At 42.6% G+C, this 20,739-nt stretch overlaps 1 protein-coding gene across 12 annotated transcripts in view; it reads left to right on the top strand.

Moving 5' to 3' along the window:
- Nucleotides 1-2,634: 2,634 nt before the first annotated feature.
- The window catches only part of Yap1 (Yes1 associated transcriptional regulator), a 102,457-nt gene continuing 84,352 nt past the window's right edge, over nt 2,635-20,739 (top strand). For 3 of the 12 annotated variants that reach the window (XM_020167812.2, XM_074066833.1, XM_020167813.2), the window contains exons 1-2: nt 2,646-3,040; nt 5,884-6,134. In XM_020167812.2, the coding sequence (XP_020023401.1) occupies nt 2,720-3,040; nt 5,884-6,134 (572 nt within the window). In that variant the 5' untranslated portion in view covers nt 2,646-2,719. Of the gene's footprint in view, nt 3,041-5,883; nt 6,135-20,739 lie in introns of all 12 variants that reach the window. The other 9 variants (XM_020167816.2, XM_074066834.1, XM_020167817.2 and 6 more) reach the window with 6 other exon arrangements.

Raw genomic sequence — 20,739 nt, 5'->3', positions numbered from 1 at the left:
AGGAAAATAGCATAACGCAGCGTGATTTCACAACTGGAGTCTTTCTGGATGATGGCGGGGTAAAGACACAGGCGCAGGTGACTAACGTGAAGTAGAGATGCAGGCGAGGAGTCACATAATTCCAAGACTAGTGTTTTGAGATACACATTGACAGCCATCCAGGACAGTGGCAGATCTTTGTGTGAAGGTGTCTTCCCCTCTCAAGGAGCCTTAAAGTAGTAATTACTCCAAAAGGGAGCAGGGGAGAGAGGAATAGGACACAGTATCGAATATACCTCGCACTCATCCTTCACTAACCTGTGATTGAAATTTTACAGATGAGGAATGGTAAGTTACAGAATCTTGGTTGACGATACAGAGGTACTTACAAAACATAAAATCACTCCAAAAAGCCTTTCAATCTACTTATCAAAGTAATTTTGTTCTCAATTTAATAGCAGGTGAAACAATATTGAACAAAGCACCCTCTGCTGGATCTAAGTCCTTTAATTACAGCGTCCACGGTCGTAACTGCTCCACTTAAGGGGCGGCTTCCATTCCATCTCAGGGTTTCAGTTGCTTCAGTTCTTGAAGTTTTCTTTTGGCTGAAGTTTTTAATGCAAAGTTTTTGCCCAAAGGTTTTGTTTGTGGATTGATTACTGGATTGAAGAGGAGGCGCCCACAGGGTTCTGAGGCTGTGCGTGGAAGAAACCACTGCAAAGGAGAGGCTGTGTCACCAATTGTGAGGTAATCTGTAAACATGGGACAATGATAATAGCTGACATTTATTGAGAACTCACTGTATGTCAAAAACTGGTCCCTTGACTCATTTAATGCACAACACATGAGGTAGGTGTTACTATCTCTGACGCCAATATAAAGAGCAGAAAACAGGTCCAATGTGTCACAGCTAGTACCTGGTGGAACTAGGACCTGAACTCAAAACTCTAACTCCAGAATGGAAAAGTTTGTGATTAAAGGCACTTGATATTTGGGAGCCTTGTACACCCTTTCCTTTCTTCAGACAGGAGACTGGGGGTCCAAGGCAGTGGATGGAGATCTTGCCTGTCTTAAGCCGGCTGGCCCAGCCCTAGCACAGCAAACGATACACACTTCTCTCAGAACTCTCCTGGGCATGTCCAGGCTGGAGGAGGAGATTATCTTTTTGCTCAGGGGCCCTTCCTTTGCTTAATCCTATTTATACCTGTTTCACCAGCATCGCTGACAAAATCATTAAAACGAGAAGCCAGATTTCTTTAGAAAAGGCTAGTGGATTTACTAGCAGTGTTCACCTGTAATTCCAGCACTGAGAAGGCTGAGGTAAGAGGCCAGTTAGGGTACAGAGCAAGTTTGAGGCCAACCTAGGCAGTGAGGCAGTGAGACCCTGCCTTAAAAAAAAAAAAAAAAAAAGTCAGTGTTGTTACACAACCCTGCGAATATACTTAAAAACATAGAACTGTTCAAATGGACACACTGTATGGTATGTCCATACATGTCCAAAGAGCTTTATTAAATCTCCATAAAGCTGTTAAAAAAAGATTATGACTTTGTACAAAAATACAATTTTCATTGTTTTTGAGTGTTTGCAAATGGACTCCTTGTATTTACGACACTGCCAGACGGAGAATCAGGTGCTTAGGGTGGCCTGGCCACTCATGTCTTACTTTGCCCACCACATTCATGGAGTCCATCCTTGTGCCAGGCGCAGGGATAACTCGGTAAGTACAGGAGTAAGCTCGTATGTGAAGTTACACACTTTTTTTTTTTTTTTGCTAGAGGCTTCCACGTTGCAAGTTTCGGTACAAAAACAGTTTATGTGATTTCCACTTAAAAAAAAAAAAGTAACGTGTCTGTTTTAGGAAGATACAGTGTGTCACAGACACAGCTTCAACTTCCATGATCATTTTTATCCCTTTCAAGTGATTTCGCGGCCTACTAAGAGGTAGGCGAAAAAAAAAGGGACCGCAAAATCAAGTAAATGCTGCAACACGGACGGACCTTCTTAAAATCAGTGCTGGGGCATGGCACCTACTTTTAACTCCCGCTGCTCTCGGTACCGCAGGCTCCACGGCTTTGGGCCTCGGCCCTTCGGGAGCGGACTCGGTGCGGGGCCGCGCGCTCTCCGCCCGGGGCAGGGCTGGGACCGAGGTCCCGCGTCCCGCGCGCGCGAGGTCACGTGCGCGGCCGTCTGCAGGAATGCAGCAGCTCGCAGGGAAAGTTTGCCGGGCGCGCGGCCCCGGTGCGGGCGGGCGCGCAGAGGAAGGAAGAGCCGCGAGGAGGCGGAGCCGCGCGGTCGGGCGGGCGGGCGCGTCTCTCAACTTCAGCTTTGGCGTCCGGAGAGTTTCTTTCTCAGTCGGGCGCAGCCGCCGCCGGGGGTTAAAGAAAGGGAGGAGGAAGGAACAAGGAAAGGAAATAGGAGGGAGGGGGAGGGGAGAGGCCACGAGCTGCCCGGCCGCGCTCGCGGGGCCTTGAGGGTCGGGGTTCCGGGCCGCCCCTCCCGAGGCGCAGCCGCGGGACCAGCGGCGCCGGGGCGCGGGGCGCAGGGCGGGGGCGGAGGCGCGGGGCGGGGATGCGGGGCCGCGGCGCAGCCCCCCGGCCCTGAGAGCGAGCACCGCGCCGCCCCGCCGCCCAGCGCCGCCTCTCGCGTCCCGTCCCGTCCCGTCCCGGGCCGTGCCGACCCGACCCGGGCGGAGCCCTCGCCCGCCTGGCCAGGGGGTGCGCGTCGGGGGAGTCCGAAGCCATGGATCCCGGGCAGCAGCCGCCGCCCCAGCCGGCCCCGCAGGGCCCCGGGCAGCCGCCCGCACAGACCCCCCAGGCCCAGGGTCCCCCGTCCGGGCCGGGGCAGCCGGCACCCCCGGCGGCCCAGGCGGCGCCGCAGGCCCCCCCCGCGGGCCACCAGATCGTGCACGTCCGGGGGGACTCGGAGACCGACCTGGAGGCGCTCTTCAACGCCGTCATGAACCCCAAGACGGCCAACGTGCCCCAGACCGTGCCCATGAGGCTCCGCAAGCTGCCCGACTCCTTCTTCAAGCCGCCGGAGCCCAAGTCCCACTCCCGACAGGTAACCTGGCCGCCCTCCCCGCGCCCCCGTCGGGCGCTCCTCCCGGAGTCCGGAGCCGAGATTTGTTTTCCCGGTGGAGTTGCTCTGCGGTCAGGCCCCGGGGGCGCCCTGCCCCCACCCCGGCCCCTCTTCCTTTTCTTTCCTCCCGGGGCTCCCGGGAGCTTGGCGGGACTGGAGGAAGGAAGGGGGTGGGGAGGGCCGGCGGCCGCCGCGGGGGGCTTGCACAATGCGCGCGCCTCCGCGCGCTCCGCACCTCGGCTCCCGCCGGCCGTGCCGGGCCCCGCCGGGCCGCGGAGGGGGAGGGGGGCCTCTGGCATGTGTGTGGGGGTGAGCTGCCAGCCGCGGCCGGGTGCGCCCGGGGAGCCCTGGGCCCCCTTTGCCTTCGGGGCCTCTCGGGCCACTTGAGCCTCCTGGGGAGCCAAATAATTGTTCTCTGTTTTTCAGTGTTGATTAGGGGTGGGGGTTGAACCGGTCCATTTAGTTTCTGGCTCCTTCTCCCCGTCCCCTCCCCCCTCTCCCTTTCTCCCCTCTCCCCTCTCCCCTCTCCCTCCCGAGAGCATTAATTTCGCTCGCCGCTCCGGCGCTTTCTGAACGCGGGACCCGGGCTTCCCCGGCCCAGACTTTCCTGGAAGTTGTTTATGGACTTCTCCCCCCTCCTCCCCTCCCCTTTCCCCTCCCTCGGAGCCCGGGCTCGCTCTTCCAGCCTCGTCGCTTCACGTGCTGCCTTCCCACTTGTGCGCTATTATTTGCAGTCTGCGTAAATGCCTTTAAAGTGGCCACATCTGTGCGCCGCGCAGGACCGGAGTGGCTCTTTACAGTCCCCAGGTTTTCACCCAAGCTTTTGATAACGCTCTGCAGGTTGACTCACTGGACGAGTCCTGCCGGGGTCAACTGTGATTAAAAGTTAATGTTTGGGAAGCGATGACTAAGTCCACGATCGCCATTGCGCTTTAACTTACCGAGGGCACGAACATGGCTGCTTGATCACACACGATTCGATTGGTTTGCCAGCTCCTCCAGCTTCGAAGAGAAAGAAACTGTGTGAAAGTAGTAACATTCCGATGGGTCCTGGTAGATTTCTTTAGGGCAGGGTTTTCCTTTTTCTTTCTCCTCCTTTTTTCTTTTTATTTTTTTAGGAACTTGCTTCAGGCTAAACCAGCATAGGAACTTTGCCCAGAAGTTAATAGGTTTCCCAAATCCTGCAGTGGAGCTAGCCCACTCGGGCTGTAACTTGAGTGGAAGGGAGAGTTGCCGCCCCTCCTCCCCTTCTCCCGCCTCTCTGCGGGCCTGCTGCACACCAAGGGGTTTTGGTTAAAGCTCCCTTAACCTGGTGAGAAAAACTCGGCCTAAGGAAGAGGAAGGGAAAAACTATCGAACCGCTTGCCTACACACTTCGGTCTGTAAGAAGTAGACTTGCTGTGCTTTTTCCTCTTAGCCCTGGAAGTGGGTTTCTGGAGTAACTGTGTTGGCATGCGGTCCACAGCCTACCCCTCCGTGCTACGCGTTACTGTATATGCAGAGGAAGGAGATTGAACTCCCATTTTGTGGCATCTGGAAGCCAAAAGGAATCCCAACAGAAAAGTGTACTTCATTTGTAGTACCTGCTTGCACAAGAGCTTACATCCAGTAGGATGTAGATATATGCTTCCTAAGTCACTATCGTTTTGCTTTTCCGTGCTTTTTCATGTGCATCCGAAAATGTAACTTTTATTTCTGCTAATGATTTTCTCATTCAAATTTAGTCCGATTGGAAACTCAGAAATGAATATGACTTGGCTTATGGCTGCTGATTCAGTTTCCTTTTCTCGCCTATCTACAAAGTTCTAAGTTTTTTGATAAACCCTAATTCTAATAAAGGCATTTAAAAAGCTATATTAGATTATGAATAGTGTAAATCTGAATTGTAAAATACTATTGTCACACACTGTTGACTGTAAATTCTTGTATGTCTCCATTTTTCATCATTTCTGAAAAAAGCGTATTTATAAAACCAAAAACTGAGGTTCACGGAGGTTGTGACACTCGTTCAGTGTCAAACTACCCCTCTTGGACTGGAACTCTGATCTTTGGGAGCCAAGGACAGTTGCCTAGTTGTAAGTATGTGTGAGTTCTGAAGTTATATGGTAATTGAACTGATAACATCTTCATCTTCCAAGTACAAAGAGGGTTGGCTTCTCTTTCCATTTATTAGGTGGCTTTTAAGAACATTTGGGCAGTTCTGAGTCGTTTGAGTTCATTAAATGTTGTATAACTTGTGATGACTGATTTATTGATGGCATTTGTTCATAGTGTAAAAATGACAAGGGCTTGTTTTATCCAGGGCTTGGCCTAGAAAAAGCATTAACTAAAAGCAAGTGAAAAAAATGCCTAGTAACTCGTTGGGTTGTGTTTATACCTGGAACACTTTAGAACTTTGAAAAGCATTCATATTGCTTTGACTATTTTGGTGCTGGGTGCTGAACCCAGGGCCTCTCACCTGGTTATGCGCTCTACCACTGAGCTGTCCTAGCCTCTGTCTTGATCTTTCAAAAAGTAGATTTTAAAATCCAGTAGTTCCTGTTTTAGGAACTTTATCTACTAGCTGTTTCTAAAGGATTGGAAGTGTGTCTAGTAGATAGAAACTTATTTAGATGGACTGCTCACCATTAGTGCTTATAGTGCCTATCAAAATGACATAATTTAAAAGTATCCATCTGAAAACCTGAGTTCCTCAGTGTCATACTAAATGTTGAAGTTCGCATTTATCATTTAGTTATTTGGTTTTGATGAAATAGGAAACTTGAGACTCTTAGGGTGCCTGTTTTATGTGGTTTGTAATTTTTTCATTTTACTATTCCTACTAGGCCAGTACAGATGCCGGCACTGCGGGAGCTCTGACTCCACAGCATGTTCGAGCTCATTCGTCCCCAGCGTCCCTTCAGCTGGGCGCTGTTTCTCCGGGGACTCTGACCCCGGCTGGAGGCGTCTCTGGCCCTGCGGCTACCCCTACCGCCCAGCATCTTCGCCAGCCATCTTTTGAGATCCCTGACGACGTGCCTCTGCCAGCAGGCTGGGAGATGGCCAAGACTTCTTCTGGTCAGAGATACTTCTTAAAGTAAGTGACAGTCACTGTGGGAGCCAGTCACCTGAGGATGTTTTGGAAAGCACAGTGAGTGTGTCAGGATGTACACTTCTCTGTCTTTATATTTCAGTTAACGTTTATGTCACACTCAGCTGTCTTCCATAACGTTTTTTTCCACGTTTGGCATCATGCTTAAATAACTTGTTTAGCGTGGGTAATATTTGGAAAGTTTGCTTGATTCTTGGGTCAGAGGCTTTTTACAATCTTTTCTTCTTTGGCAATTTGAATAATTTTATTTTGAGTTTGTGCCAAAGCTATTAATTAGCCTGGTACAAAACAGAATCTTATGAAAAATTTCAAATTCTGAGAGTTGTAAGACCAGCATAGTTGTATGAAATACATGGTGCTTTTGTTTATAATTTACTTCTTTTTATTTTTTTGGCGTGGCTGGGAACTGAAACTAGCCTTGCATGCTAAGCACCCTCTGGACCACTGAGCTGCACCTCCAGCCCCAGTGTATCTTTAAATAAGTATTTGCTGGTTAGAGAAGAATTATAAAGCAAGTCGCACGTTTTTGAGGAGAGTCTAATTTTGCTGTATTTTAGACTGTGAGATGATAGTAATTTGGCCACAGTATGATGTGATTTGTCATTTTTTTCTCCCCCAAAATGTAAAGAGTGATAAGAATTTTTAGGCATCCACACTCCTTGGCAAATTTCTTTCAAGCTACAGGGTCTTCAAAACAGAATCTCTTATTGGGGAAAACAAAAACAAGGCCCTTGAGTTATTTATTTTTACCAGCCCTTCTGCCTTTAGTAAAATGGAAAAATCCCATTGCATTTATCTGGAAATACTTAGTCTGAAATTATAGGTAAGGCTTTAATTTTATCTGGTTTATTTGGATCAAGTGTACAGAAAATTTTGCCAAAAACTAATTGTCATAGACTGAAATTATTAAAAATTTTCCTTTTAAACTATTTAATCAGGTTGAGAAAACAGTGAAAAACAGCCCTCATTTTGATTGAGATTTGTCTTGACAGTCTACTGTGGCAAATTAACATTTATTTGTTAGATTGGATAATACAGTTAGTGACATTGTTTTGTAGTATATCCTTTTTTCTGTTTGGGTAGTATGTTATGTGTTATTTATATTTGACCCACTCTCTGGTTGGGGTTGCTACTTTGTAACATAAGGCAGAGAGATCTATGACAGACTTGTTTAGAAGAGCAGAGGGAAAGGCTTGATCTTGGGAAGTTTCAACAGGTTTTTGCTTCTTTTCTTCCAATTTTTTTCTTTTTAAAAATTGTTTTCTGGTGTCCTGGTATCCATTTCAAAGGGTCAGGTTTCTAACAGAACAATAAAGGGCCAGAGACTGGAAAGTACACACAAGTTTAGCAAACTCATCTGCATGAGCCAGGTCATTTGTTCTCAAGCAGACGTCCAGAGTAAAGGATTGAAAGCTGCTAGCTGTGAGGGCTATGTCTTGGAGGGAAAGGAGTGGAAACAAACCAGGTTGTCAGGAGGGAAAAGAAAGGCGGGACCTTTTTGATCCTCTCCCCGCTGGGTCATATGCTGACCTGGGGAGATTTTTAAACAGCTTAATAGCAAGCTTGCCTTCTTTCTTTGGTGGCTGCTGGGACTAAAGCTTAAGGTTAAAGAGCAACATTTTTGTACTTTTTAGTCTTTTGTATCTTACTATAATTGCTTGTAGGTGACATCTGCCTACATTTTCATTATTTTGAATGAGTGATTTTTTTTTTTAATCTGAAATAAACATTATAGATACTTGTTTCTAAAAGTTTCCTTGGTTCTTCCTTTGAGAAGAAATGTTTCTTTTAAAGGGGTTGATACATAGATGAATTAACAAAGGGTATGCACAATCCCCTCACCTCACTCATCCTTCCTCTCCTTGCTCCAGGAAGCCTATAGAAAGGTACACTAGGCCAGAGAGTCTGCAGAAAGTCTGGGAGAGGGGGACCTGGAAAGAAGGGAAAGAAGACATAATTGTTCTTCCAGTGTTTTTGAGGGAACCTCATCTAAAAGTAAGATTAGGTTTATTGTATGATAAACATGAGGAGTTTTGATTTTGTAGATATTTTTCATATCATGCTTTTCTAAGAGGTAAACCTTGGGGTTATATAGAGGACCTCTATCCATTGGATATCGAAGATGAGCACTGTGCATTTACAACATTTCATGTCCCTCTAAAGAGTTATCTGTCTCATGAACAGTACGCAATTTGGAGAGATGTCACAAAATAAGATTTGTTCACCTCCAGGTATTCTCATTAAAAAAAAAAAAAAAAAAAACAACCCTTATTTTTGGGCTCTAAACAGATAATATGAAATTAATATGTCCATCCTGCCTATGAGTTTTGGTGGTAAGTTGGTGTTGTCAGTGTTCATTTTACCTTAGTTTCGTGGTTTAAGAATCAGCTTCTCATTGCAATCATTGCCTGTATTTTCTCTTGTGTTTGATGATTCTTGTTGCCAGCTATATGTAGAAGACAGATTTAAACTAGTTATGAATTTGGTACTCATTTCAGCAGTATGAAGTGAAGAACTGATGTTACTATACATCTCTTCAGATATTCATTGGAACTGAGTTTTAAGTTACAAAGCATATCATTTATTGAGATTTATTCTTGGCATGAAGATCTTTGACTATAAATGGTCTGAACATGCAAGGTGATGTAATTTGAGAGAACACTTGGAAATGTTGACTTTGGAAACAAGTAATTGTTGCCTCGTGACCATAGATGAATGAGTTTTCAAGTCAACTGGCTCATCCTCCAGTTACAAGGCAGCACAATTATTGAAGGATTATAGCCATCACTGGTAATTTAGAGCCTGCCCTAGGTCAGTGAGATCTTCTGGAGAAGACTCGCACTTTATCTTGGCAGCTGATAGGGTGGAAGTCTGGTGCTAGCCTATTTATCCAGTGCACTCCTCAAAGGCTGGAAAGACTGGTTTAGGTAACAAAGGCATCATCATTGTATACTGCTTCCAGTATTTTTTTCTATGGAACTTACTGTCTGAAACTAATTTCTACAACCCAGTAACTGCAGTTTTTATTTAAGAAGGCTTCATTCTCTTTATGGCCCAGAATTACTGCCTTCTTCAGCTGTCTTAAAGTTTTTCTACAGGAAATAGTTCTTCAAGTAGCTAGTCAGTAACTTCCTATTTCTTTATAAGCTGCTGAATAACTTCCTGAATTAGTATTCTATAATATCTTTGGTTACAAGGACTGTTATTACTTCTCAGTTTTGATACCTTGTAACTATTGCCATGTACAAAGAACTTCTTGTATATAGTGTACCACGTAGGAAGCTGTAATTTGACTTAAGGAATCTGATCCAGTGACTTAACTACTTTATAGATTTGCATTGTTTTAATAATGTTCTAATAACTTTTTGAAAGATAATTTTGTTTTATTTCCATTTATCATTTTCGGAATAACTGGACTTAGTGTTATCTGTCCTTGAAGATTCAGGGTTTCTTGGAGCTGTGATTTGTCTAAAAGTTAGATTGGGTATCTTCTTCCGTAGTTAAAAAGAGTGTTTTTTTTTTTTTTAGAGATTTTCTTTTACATTGTACAGTATTCAGCCATATGCCAACATTAAATGTACTTACTTACATATATAATTGATGGCTATAAATAAGGTAGCTTGATTTTATTTCTGTTATTTTAAAAATGAATGCTCCACTGCCCTAATTAAAGCTACCTCAGGATTGCATCCCCCTGCATTCTCCAATAGGCAGTCTTTCTCTTCTCGTTTCTCCAACTAAATTCTACAAATAAAATCTTTCTGTCCTCTGCCGTTAGAATCTGTCTGTGCTTTCATTCTCAGAGCAGGCTCAAGAACCCTGAGCACCTGAAATTCCTGATGCATCCGTGCATCAGTATCACTTGAAGGAAATGAATCACACCATTTCTTACCATAATTTTGATTTTATGTTTCCCCCTCAAACACTTGCCCAGTGAAAGACTGTAAACAGTGCACACTACCATAATACTCGCTGTTTTAAATAATAACAGTTCATAAAGAGTAAGCTATGCTGGTTTTGCTATACCTAGCATAACCCAAGTGATTTCCCTTTAAAAATGTAAAGCTTATAATTTAGCCATTAAATTTTGGTTAAATTAAAAATACACACACAAGGAAACATTTCAAGTTGTAATCACAAAGTTTTTCCTGTCCAAGAGGAGGACCAGGCTCTGCTGTTTGCCTTGCTGTTGAGATTGAGTGGAGAGAGAAAGAAAGAATGTCCTCAGCTGTCTGAAAACCCCCTGCTGCTGCTCAGTGGGTGGGCAGTTCAGGAAGAAGGACCTGCAGGGTCAGTGATTGAGGGAGGAAAAGGAAGAAATGGAGCTGGAAGATAGTAGAGGTGGCAGAGTAAATAGAACTTAAAGTAACTTACTGCCTGGGAAAATAATATTTATTCTGATGTGAACTAAGAGGTAATTTAATAAAGAAACTTGATATTTAAATGCCATAATCTTTATTGGTATAAGATGGTAGCCTAATTTTCTTTAAAAAATAGGGTTAAAAAATACTCCTTCCAAAGCCTCATGTTAGCCACTTAGGAAAAACAAAACGTAAAGCCTTTAGAGTTTAGTAGTTGAAACTTAAAGAGTAACAACTTTTTGAACCCTGAGATCAGTTCTCTAGTAATGTAGAGAAATGTATTTTACTGTGTAGTTAGAAAAATGTAAATTAGCATCTTTTCATAGTAATGCTGTCATGACTGCCTTGTCTGTCACCGTAAGACTTTCAGGGTACCTCAAACCTTTTAGTTGGCAGTTGTATACTGGAATTTAGACTAAGGACAAATCAAAGTGAAGTCATTTTAAAAATCAGTTAAGATGTAAGATTATCCAAGCTTAATTTGCTACCTTCTGTAATAGCATAATTTAGCCATTAATTATAGCTTGAAAGTTTAATAATAGTTCAGGAGCATTGTGTAAAGGATCTCTTGAGAGCGGTGTGGTTCTGTAACTGTGGTTACTAAGTGATAGAGTTCTTTAAAAAAAAAAAAAAAAAAAAGGCTTGGATTCTAGGATTAATCAGAACATCAAGCCTTGAAAGGGATGTTGCTGTTCTTACGAAGAAGAATTGCCTCATGGTTGTGCTTGCTCAAGTGCCTGACTACCAAGTTTCCTGGGAACAAGTACTGCCACAGTGGAGGAAGGAAGCAGGAGGCACTTCTAAGAGCAACCAAAGAAGTTTGGTGTAAATCACAAGTTTGTCCCCTCCCTCCCTTAATATTCTAGACCCAGAGAAGTGGTAAGTAGTTTAATCTTTGTCTGCAAGAGTTTAACATTTCAAATGATAAGCTATTTTTCTGAATAACCTTGCAAATTAACAAAATCATGCAAATAGAGAAGTTAAAGTACCCAGTTTTCTTCCAGCAACAATTTTCAGTGCTTTATTTGTAGTTGGTGCTATTTTTCATCTATCTTTTATATGCCGTTTGTCAGGGGAAAATATTGGTCAATAAATTCTCCAGTTTTTCAAGTGGGTCCTGACTTGGTTGGGGGAGGGGACATTTCCTTAAAAGCTTTTCTTCCTCTTCTTGTAATTGTTTACTTTAGTTGAGGAAGTTTTTGTTTGTTTGTTTTAAAGTGGAGGCTTTATTTGACCACCAAGTGTATTTAGGTAGATGTACTTTTGATAAATGCATGAAAACTTTCTACAGACTATTCGACGTGCTTTGACCAATCAAATGGAGACTGGGAAGTTGTTTGGAATTCAGCTCCTCACGCCCTGAAGTGACTATAATGTGGACCAGGTGTGGGGAAGAAAGTAAAGCCCCTACCACCTGGGAGGTGGAGTAAATTGCAGATTGTTTTTTCTGTATAAGACGTGAGGGTGGAGTTCTTTTGTTTTATAGATATGAAACTGTTCTCCCTCACTGTAATTCCTCTTTCACAGATCTGATTTGATGGAATTCCTTTTAAAAAACTAAGATGTATGATTAGAGAGCATCATGAAATTCAGGAAGGGAGAAAGTAGGGAGGAAGCACCTAGATTCTGCTGATGAGAGCTGTTTGAAGATATTTCTTTTTCACTGTTTCATTTATAAACAAATAGCTTGTAATTTAATGTTAAGGGAGTAATTTATATCCATTTAGAAATTCCCTTAATAAGTACAAGGTTTATAAAGAATCTTTGTCTTGACTTGCATTCTCCAGTAGCAAACACTTCCCAGTCCTTTCACATGTCCCCCCATTCTTCTAAAATTGCACATTTATAAAATATGAGACAAAACTATGTGTTGAGTTTTTATAACCCTCAGATTCCGCCTTAATCTCCTTGGCATAATTATTACTAGGTTTTTTTTTTTTTTTTTTTTTTTTGTCGAGATAGGGTCTTGAGAACTATTTGTCCAGGCTGGCTTTGAACTTTGATCCTCCTGATCTCTGCCTCTCTGCCTCTTGAGTGGCTAGGATGACAAGCCTGAACAGGTTTTGTTTTGGTGGTTTTTATGTTATGATTATTCAGGTTTTGCCCCAGTTGAACTGTACACATACTACAATTGTTCTCAACAACAATTGTGTTGTCTTCCTACTGCTATTTTCCTTCCTTTGCCTCACTGTTGCTTTCTGCTCCCTTTGCACACTTCTCTAAGGGTTCTGTGTTCCCCGTCCTGGGCGGCAAAGTCTTGGTCATCCAGGATGGAGCCTTGTCTCTCCTTACTCAGTCTCCATATTTCTCTCTTTCCTGATTTCTTACAGTTGGTTTGCTCATCCCTCAGAAATTGGAGGAAAAGGGTACATGGAAAGTAACTCTTTAGATCTTTCTTGTCTAAAAAGTATGTTACTATTTAATGGGTGGTTTGGTTGTAGAATTGAGTGAAGTGAGTTTTCCTTGAAATACTGGAAGGATAACTTCCAATTTTCTCATTGAGTAGTTAAACCCAGTTTAATTCCCTCTGGGATTCGAGTATTTCATTTATCTTTGGAGCTCTGATATTTCATGATACGCTTGGTGTGAACCGTTAACAAGTCGTTGTGAAGGATGCATGGTCTGGAGACTGGGTCTTCAGAAGTTTGGTAGCTCAGTTGTTCTAAGCTGCAGTCCTGGAAAACGTTTGCTGGTTCCTAAGTAATTCTTCTCACCTGTATCATTTGTTTTCTTTCTGGAATTCCTGCTAGTCAGAATAACTCTGTTTTCTTTTCCCCCTAGTTTGCTTTCACTTATCTTTTGTTAAACTTCCACTTTTAATGTTTTAGTTGTTTGGTTTTTTGTTTGTTTGCTCGTTGTTCACTTGTTCTGTTTTCTTCTTTTTGGTGGTAATAGGGTTTGCTAGGCAGGTACTCTACCACTTGAGTCACACTGCCAGGCTCTGATTTGTTCTTTTTAATAACATGCTGTTCTTATTTCATGGATGTCAGAATATCTCTCTGAGTATGTTATACCATTTGTTTCCTTTAAAATTTTCTTTTACTGCCTTGTCTAAGTGGGCTTCCCTGGAGAATGATACAACAGGGACCAGGTCCTGAGGTTGGGGTGGGGGGGGTGGCTAAATGCTAACATTTACTTATCTTAGTTATTTCCTTTAGATAAAAATCTGGCAGTATCCTCTCAAGGGGACACCAGTGACTATGGTGTTAAGACTGACGGTATTAAGACTGATGGCCAGTGTGGGGCTTCATCCCTGCTTTTGGCTGTGCTGGGTGAGCAAGTCTAGAGCCTCTGCACCCACTTGTCTCCCCCCCTCCCCACATCTTTTGCTTCGGTCAAGTAGGGGTTACACAGTAGAGTTTTGAAAAAGTTGTATGTACACTGCATGATTCCAATAAAGTTGTTAGTTTTCAAAGTCCCAAACAGTGCTTATTAGCAATTTCATCTGATTTGACTTAAATATTACAAGATAACTTTTTAACTGAATCCTTAAGTAGATGCTTTTGCTAGACAAATGATTATGATGTATTTGTGCCTGTTAGTGTCAGTTTTGCTACCTTACATTTTCATGTGTTAGATTTTCTTAAAGGGTGTTCTGTGTGTACTTTGACGCAAGGGCAGCACAGGGCACTGCTGGGATTCTGTTCAGAGGAAAGCACATATGGGTAGAGAGACTATTCTGAAGTGTGATTGTGGAGATACTGTCCATATGTCATTTCCAAATTCTTTTTATAGTATATACAGCCTTAAAAATTAGGGCTTTCAGGGCCTCATGCCATGACTTATGCCTGAATCCTAAGTACTCTGGAGGTGACATCTGGAGGATTGTGCTTTGAAGCCAGCCCAGGAAAAATGTTAGGGAGACCCCATCTCAACAAATAATTGGGCAAGGTGGACACATCTGTCATCCCAGCTATGCAGGAAGCATAAATAGGATTGTGGTTCAGGCTGTCCCCAGACATAAACCCTATTCTCAATAACAAAAAGGGCTGCGGGTGTGGATTAAATGGTGGAGTACCTGCTTGGCAAGCATAAGGCCCTGAGTTCAACTCCCAGTATCACCAAAATAAATACATACATTAAAAAAAAAAATTAAGGCATGCTATCCCAGCACTCAGGAGGTGGAGGCAGGAAGATCACAAGTGTGAAGCCCGTCTGGGCTACATAGCATGACCTTGTCTAAATAAATAAAAAAGGGGTGTGGTACCTGTAATCCCAGCACTCTGGAGGCTGAGGTAGGGCTGCATAGCAAAGTCTACCTTGTCTTAAAAATGAATAAATAAAAATAATTTTAAAGTAGTGCTTTAAGTAAACCAGCTTTGTGGAATTACGCCTTTCTTTAGCGCCCTCTTTTTGTTAACATAGATGATGGTAGAGAAAATACTTATGCATATCTAAGTTGATTTAGTCGTCTTTAGTATCTACTAGCATAGGTTAGTCCTCACAGGTCTATAACTGGGTTTTAGCTCAGTTGCTGTTGCTTTTCCTTGGCAAGTGCTCTACTCAGGAAAGTAGCTTCTGCTCAGTCTGTAATAGACCATTGTCATTGTCAGAGACTAACATCTCCCCTCCCACCATGTACTATCCTGTGGTCATGTAAGCATATTTGGACACTAATTTAGATCGTCGGGAAGACTGGGTTTAGGTTCTGATAGGTTCACCCATAGCTGATGACTGAGATGTGCTAGGACCCTTTGCTGTTGTTGATCTCAAGTTGAACTTCTTCAGGTCCACTTTTTCAGCAGCCTCCTTTTTGTATTTAGTTAAAAATCTATTATATATGAAAATCCATTGGGGGAAAAAGAGGAAGCAAACCTTCTAAAAACTGTATAAGCTGGGCTTGGTGGTACAGCACTGGGGAGGCAGAGGTAGAATTGCTTGGGCTACACAGTAATTCAAAACCAGCTTGATTTACAAAGAGATCATGCCCTCAAAACAAAAACTCAACCAAACAAACAAAAACCCTACAACAACAAGAAAACTACTGTATAAAATCTTCAGTGACAAAAGCAAAATTAATTGGAGCCATACACAGCAGTCAAAAGAGAGTTAAATGCCACCAAAAAACTGTGGGTGCTTCTGGATACGAAAAGGTATTAAACTATTGACTGGTGTGAGGAAGAGGTGAGTGGAATCACACACTTGTCAACCATGTGGATTGAGGGAATGTGTGAAAAGCCAAGTACTGAGGTTAGACGTGAGCTCATTAAGTGGAGATTCCTGAGACCCTGCTGGAACTAATCTTTACCAGTGACAGGGTCACAGTTTAAATTTACCAGGCTGTCCTCCATAATTTTTTTAAGATTAAAAAAAAAAAAAAAAAGGCTGATAAAGAGTTGTCCATACAGATGTTTCTGTTTTTCCTCTACACATGTTCAGACCGATACAGGTTATGTTTCTGAAATCGTGTACTTTGGCTGGGATCCAAATGATGTAACAGGATTACTTTTACTATCGCCACCACCCCTACCCCCAGCTGGAGGGTATGTGGATTTTCCTTTTAGGACTGGCTATAAAATCTCTTCTTACAGGTGAAAAATAATCAATTTCTTCACAGTGATGTGTGAATATTGTCCTCTGTATTTGAGGACACATTTCATACCCTTTTGTTTAGCTGTGTATTCTTCAGTTTCGAGTAAGCATCCAGGATTCTACGGGTGATACGTTCAAGTTGGGCTGGGGGTATGATACAGCTTAGGAGTAGAGCAGAGCTTGCTCAGCGTGTAGGAGGCCAGGGTTCCGCCCCAGCACCCGCGTACAGTGGATAACTTCCTCTGCTTCAAACACTGGGAGGTAGTTACAACAAAGGATCCACTTGGCTCTGGATGATGTGTTGCTTGTTTTGATATGGTCACTGTTTCTCTCTGTTAACCTCTTTTTTTCCTTGAAGTCATTAACGTGTGCTTCCTAATTTCAACTTCATGAACACCTATGTAGTGTGGCTTTATGGCACAGGCTTTGTTTTAAGGGTTTGCTGGGTCCTGTGTTGTATAGTTGGGACAGAATTGTTCTGTCAGTCCTGATGAGCGGGGTGAATCTCAAAACTTCCTTGTAAGTGTCTTGTTTGCCCTTTCATTGCTCGCTGACGCACGCTGCTGAGGCTTACCAGCTGTGAGCTCTGCAAGCGTGGCTCTCACCCTCTCTGCACAGCCTTGTATACGTAGTTCACAATTCTTACTCAGACATCCTGAGTCATCCTGAGCGATGCCTGTAGTCCCTGCAGTGCTACTGTTCTGCTCATTTTCAGACATATTCTGCTTTGATGGTAAGTTATATGTGACCCCTCCAAAAGTGCTGTGTAACCCACTGACTGCAGTATTTACTCAAATTCCTAAGTGTCTGGAATTATTAAAAAAGATACTGCTTGTCTCTAGGTACAAATCGACACTGTTAACAAGACATACATGGACAGTGGTTATCTGCTTTAGAATTAAACAGTTATTTTGAATTGACACAGGATGCTTGTGCATACATGTACACAGTGTGTAATGATGGAATCAGGGAAACTAGCATTTCTATCAGAAATAAAATTTGGGGAGGGGGTGGGGACAGGGGGAGAAATGACCCAAGCCTTGTATGCACATATGAATAATAAAACAATTAAAAAAAATAAAATTTTGTTATAAGACTACCAGTAAACAGACTACTGTGAGAGTCCAGGGGAGCCAGGCACAGTACTGCACACCTGTAAACTCAGCAGTAAGGAGGCTGAAGTAGGAGGAGCGTGACTTTGAGGCCAGGGTCAAATAGTGAGACCCTTTCTCAAAAGCAAAACAAAACCCCCAAGAATCCAGTAGCAGTCCCTATTGGGGTGATAATACTGACATCGAGCTTACGAAGGTAGCATTTTGAGCTCCGGTAATGTGGGGATAGAGGAGTGGAGAGTCAAAGGTCTCTTAAGAGAGTATTCTGTCCCTCCCTCCCCTCTCTCTGAAGGTCTAGACATGTGGCCCAGCCTGGGCACTGAGCATACAAGTTCCTCATGCTTCAGCCCCCTTGGTATCTGGGACAGTAGGCACAGGCCTCCATGCCAGCTGGGAGGTCTTCACAGTGCTGCCAGTTGTGCTTAACTCTGCTCTCTGACTTGGAGCATTTTCTTTTTCTATTTTTTAAAAACAGTTCTGATAGCAAAACGCTTTAAAAGCCATTAGATGTCTTGGCTTTCCTCACTGCTTTGAAACAAATTAGTTAAAAGTTAGGATCATGCATTATGTGAATTGTCAAATACAATTGTGTCCTCTATAATTTTTTTTTTTTTTTTTTTTTTTGGTGGCACTGGGGTTTGTACTCAGGGCCTCACGCTTGCTAGGCAGGTGCCCTACCACTTGAGCCCTTGTCTATACATTTTAAAAGTCTTAGATTAATGTTAGTGCCTACTAAAGATTTTTTTTTGTTACTTTTGATACTCTTGTCAGAAAATGCTAGTTGAATGGGATCGTTTTTATTTTCTGCTACTAAAGTTTAACTTAATGTTCATTTGTTTATCAAGTAAATTTAATAGAATTACGCAGAGCAAAGGTAAACCTTTTTCGTTCATTATTTCTATTGTACAAAAAATGAATCGGTAGTAAAATATTTTAAGATACTTTTTTTGGCAGCACTGGGTTTGAACTCAGGGTTTCATGTTTGCTACGCAGGCACTCTACTGCTTGAGCTACTCCCCAAGCCCAAGTTGTTACTTTTTTTTCTTTCTTATTTACTTGTTTATTTTTTATTAGGATATATTCGTTGTGTGTGGGGATTCATTGTGACAATTCCAAATAGGCTTATATTGTACACACTCAAGTGGTAGAGTGCCTGCCTAGCCAGCATGAGGTCCTGAGTTCAAACCTCAGGGCTGCCAAAAAAAGAGATTTGCCAAGTTGTTACTTTTTAAAGTTTCATAGGAAAGCAGCTAATAGCTGAAGCATCTGCTTTTAGAGATTCAAAGAAATCTTTAAAATAAGCTTGAATTTGTTTTAGAAATGAGAGTCAAATGGTTTACTCCACTCCACATTAGCTAAAGTGAATAGTTGAGCTCATTCATGAATCAATTTTATTCAAGTACATTGGCAAGCAAACTTAATGTTCTGCCTGTCTCCATTAAAAGTGAGTATAGAGGTGAAATTTTCTTTTTAGAACACTCTAGGATTTTTACTATTTATTTATTTATTTTGAGGTTTTAGCAAGAATTTATTTTAGCATTACAGGTTAAAGTATGGACAGGGGAGGGGAGAGAAAAAGAGACACAATTCCTGCCCTCATGCAGGAAAGGGAGCAAAGACTAGGATTTTTATTAATAAGACTTTTGTGGTGCACATGGCAATCAAAGATCTTAAGCTGTGTTTAACGTTTTGGAATGAAGTTAGGAGTTTATTTGTACTAAAAATTACAAAGTGAATTTAGTCAACAGCAATATACTAGCTGTTTTGACTTCCGCTCTGTGTTACGGTAAGCCACATGGACACCGTTTACTGTGACTGGTAATTGTAACTTGGGCGGCCATGACAAAATGCCAGCTCTAGTGGGAGATGGGAAGCCCAAGATCAAGTGGACAAGGTAGGTGTTATTTTGAGGCCCTGTCTCTTAACTTGTTAGGTGGCTGTCATCTTGTTCTGTGCTCAGTGTTCTGCTGTGCATAGGGAGAAGAAAGAGCCAGTGCGGTCTTACCATCCCGCCTTACCAGAGCCCTGAAAAAATCACATCATCATAAAAGCCCTAATTTCACTTCATGAAGAGAGTTCCCATTACAAATGTGTGGTTGGATTTCTTCGATAGCAGCTGAGGGTTTCTAAAGAGGGGCACATCAGGAAGTGTGGGCAGAAGTTCTAAACTTCTGGCAGCCTGGTCTTGGATGTCTCTATATTGGTTAGGTGAGTTAGTTGCAAAGCCAGCACAGATTCAAATAAAGGAGTTAGACTCCTTTTTCCTATTTCTTTTTTTGACCGAGGGTCTCACTAAGTAGCCCAGACTGGCCTCAATCTCACAATCCTCCTGGCCTTCATCTTACAATGGAAGGAATGACAGAATTGGTGGTCATTTTTTAATTTGCTAGTCCTTAAGTCAGTTTTTCCTAATTTTTAATTGTATATAAATGAACTAATGCTACAGATTTTTTTTTTTTTGTTCTTTTGTGTGTGTGGTACTGGAGTTTGAACTCAGCTATGCTTGGTAGGCAAACACTCTACCACTTGAACCATGACCCTAGTCTTTTATTTATTTAAGGCAGAGAGAGTCTTGCTGTATAGTCCTGACTGGCTTTGAATTTAAAGATTCTCCTGCCCCAGGCTCCCAAGTTCTGAGATTATAGACATGTAGCTGTACGCTTTCCTTGTAATTTGCTTCTTCTGATCAATTTTGTGAGACTCGTGAATGTTAGTGTAGTCATTTTCATTGCTATAGAAGTTCAGCAATTTTTGTAGCTGTGTGGTTCTGTTGTGTTACTAGAACACAGTTTAATCCATTCAGTTCTTGAGGAACATTGGATTCTTAAAAAATGCTGCTGCGACCAGCGATCGTGTACCTATGTGAGGATTCCTCTGGGTGAGCGCGCAAGAGGTAACTGAGAATGAATGGCCGTGGGTCACAGGTGTTGTGCATCTTCACCTTGAAAATGCCAGCACTTCTTTTTCTTTTTTTTTCCCGTGGGACTGGGGTTTGAACTCAGGTCTTCATGCTGGCAAAGCAGGCTCTCTGCCACTTAAGCCACTCCTCCAGCCTGTGCTTGGTAATTTTGCTAGTTTCCTGTGTTTATACTGGTTTCACATTGTGTTTTCAACTTAACATTCCTTGAGATACCAGTAGATCTGAACATATTTTCCTATACTTTTTGGCCTTTTGGATATTCTCTTTTCTAAATTTGGATTCCCTCCTCCCCCTTCCTCTATGATTTGTGCTTGTTTACTAATCCCTCCATGTCTCAAGGACATAGAGCTGTTTGTCTGTATTCAGAAAATGTCATATATAGATAGGTCTTTAATCCTCTTGGAATTGACTTTTATGAACAAGTGAAGGAATTTTTTTTCTCAAATGGAGATCCAGTTTTCCTGGCACTATATCCTGAGTACACTCCTCCCTCTGGAGGGCATGCCACCCCGGTCCGCAGTAGACACACACGTCTATTGCTTCATCCTGTTTAGTCTGCTTCTCACCCTGTGCTAGCAGGCACTCTGTCTTAGTTACTGAAGCAGTTGGCTCTGTCTTGATCCTAGACAGAGGTCATTCACTCATCTTGCCCTGTCTTGGCTATT

The sequence above is a fragment of the Castor canadensis genome, chromosome 2 (genome assembly GCF_047511655.1).
Source record: "Castor canadensis chromosome 2, mCasCan1.hap1v2, whole genome shotgun sequence".
Lineage (NCBI taxonomy): Eukaryota > Metazoa > Chordata > Mammalia > Rodentia > Castoridae > Castor > Castor canadensis.
The sequence above is the reverse complement of the archived record's forward strand: the minus strand, read 5'-3'. Positions and strand labels throughout refer to the sequence as shown.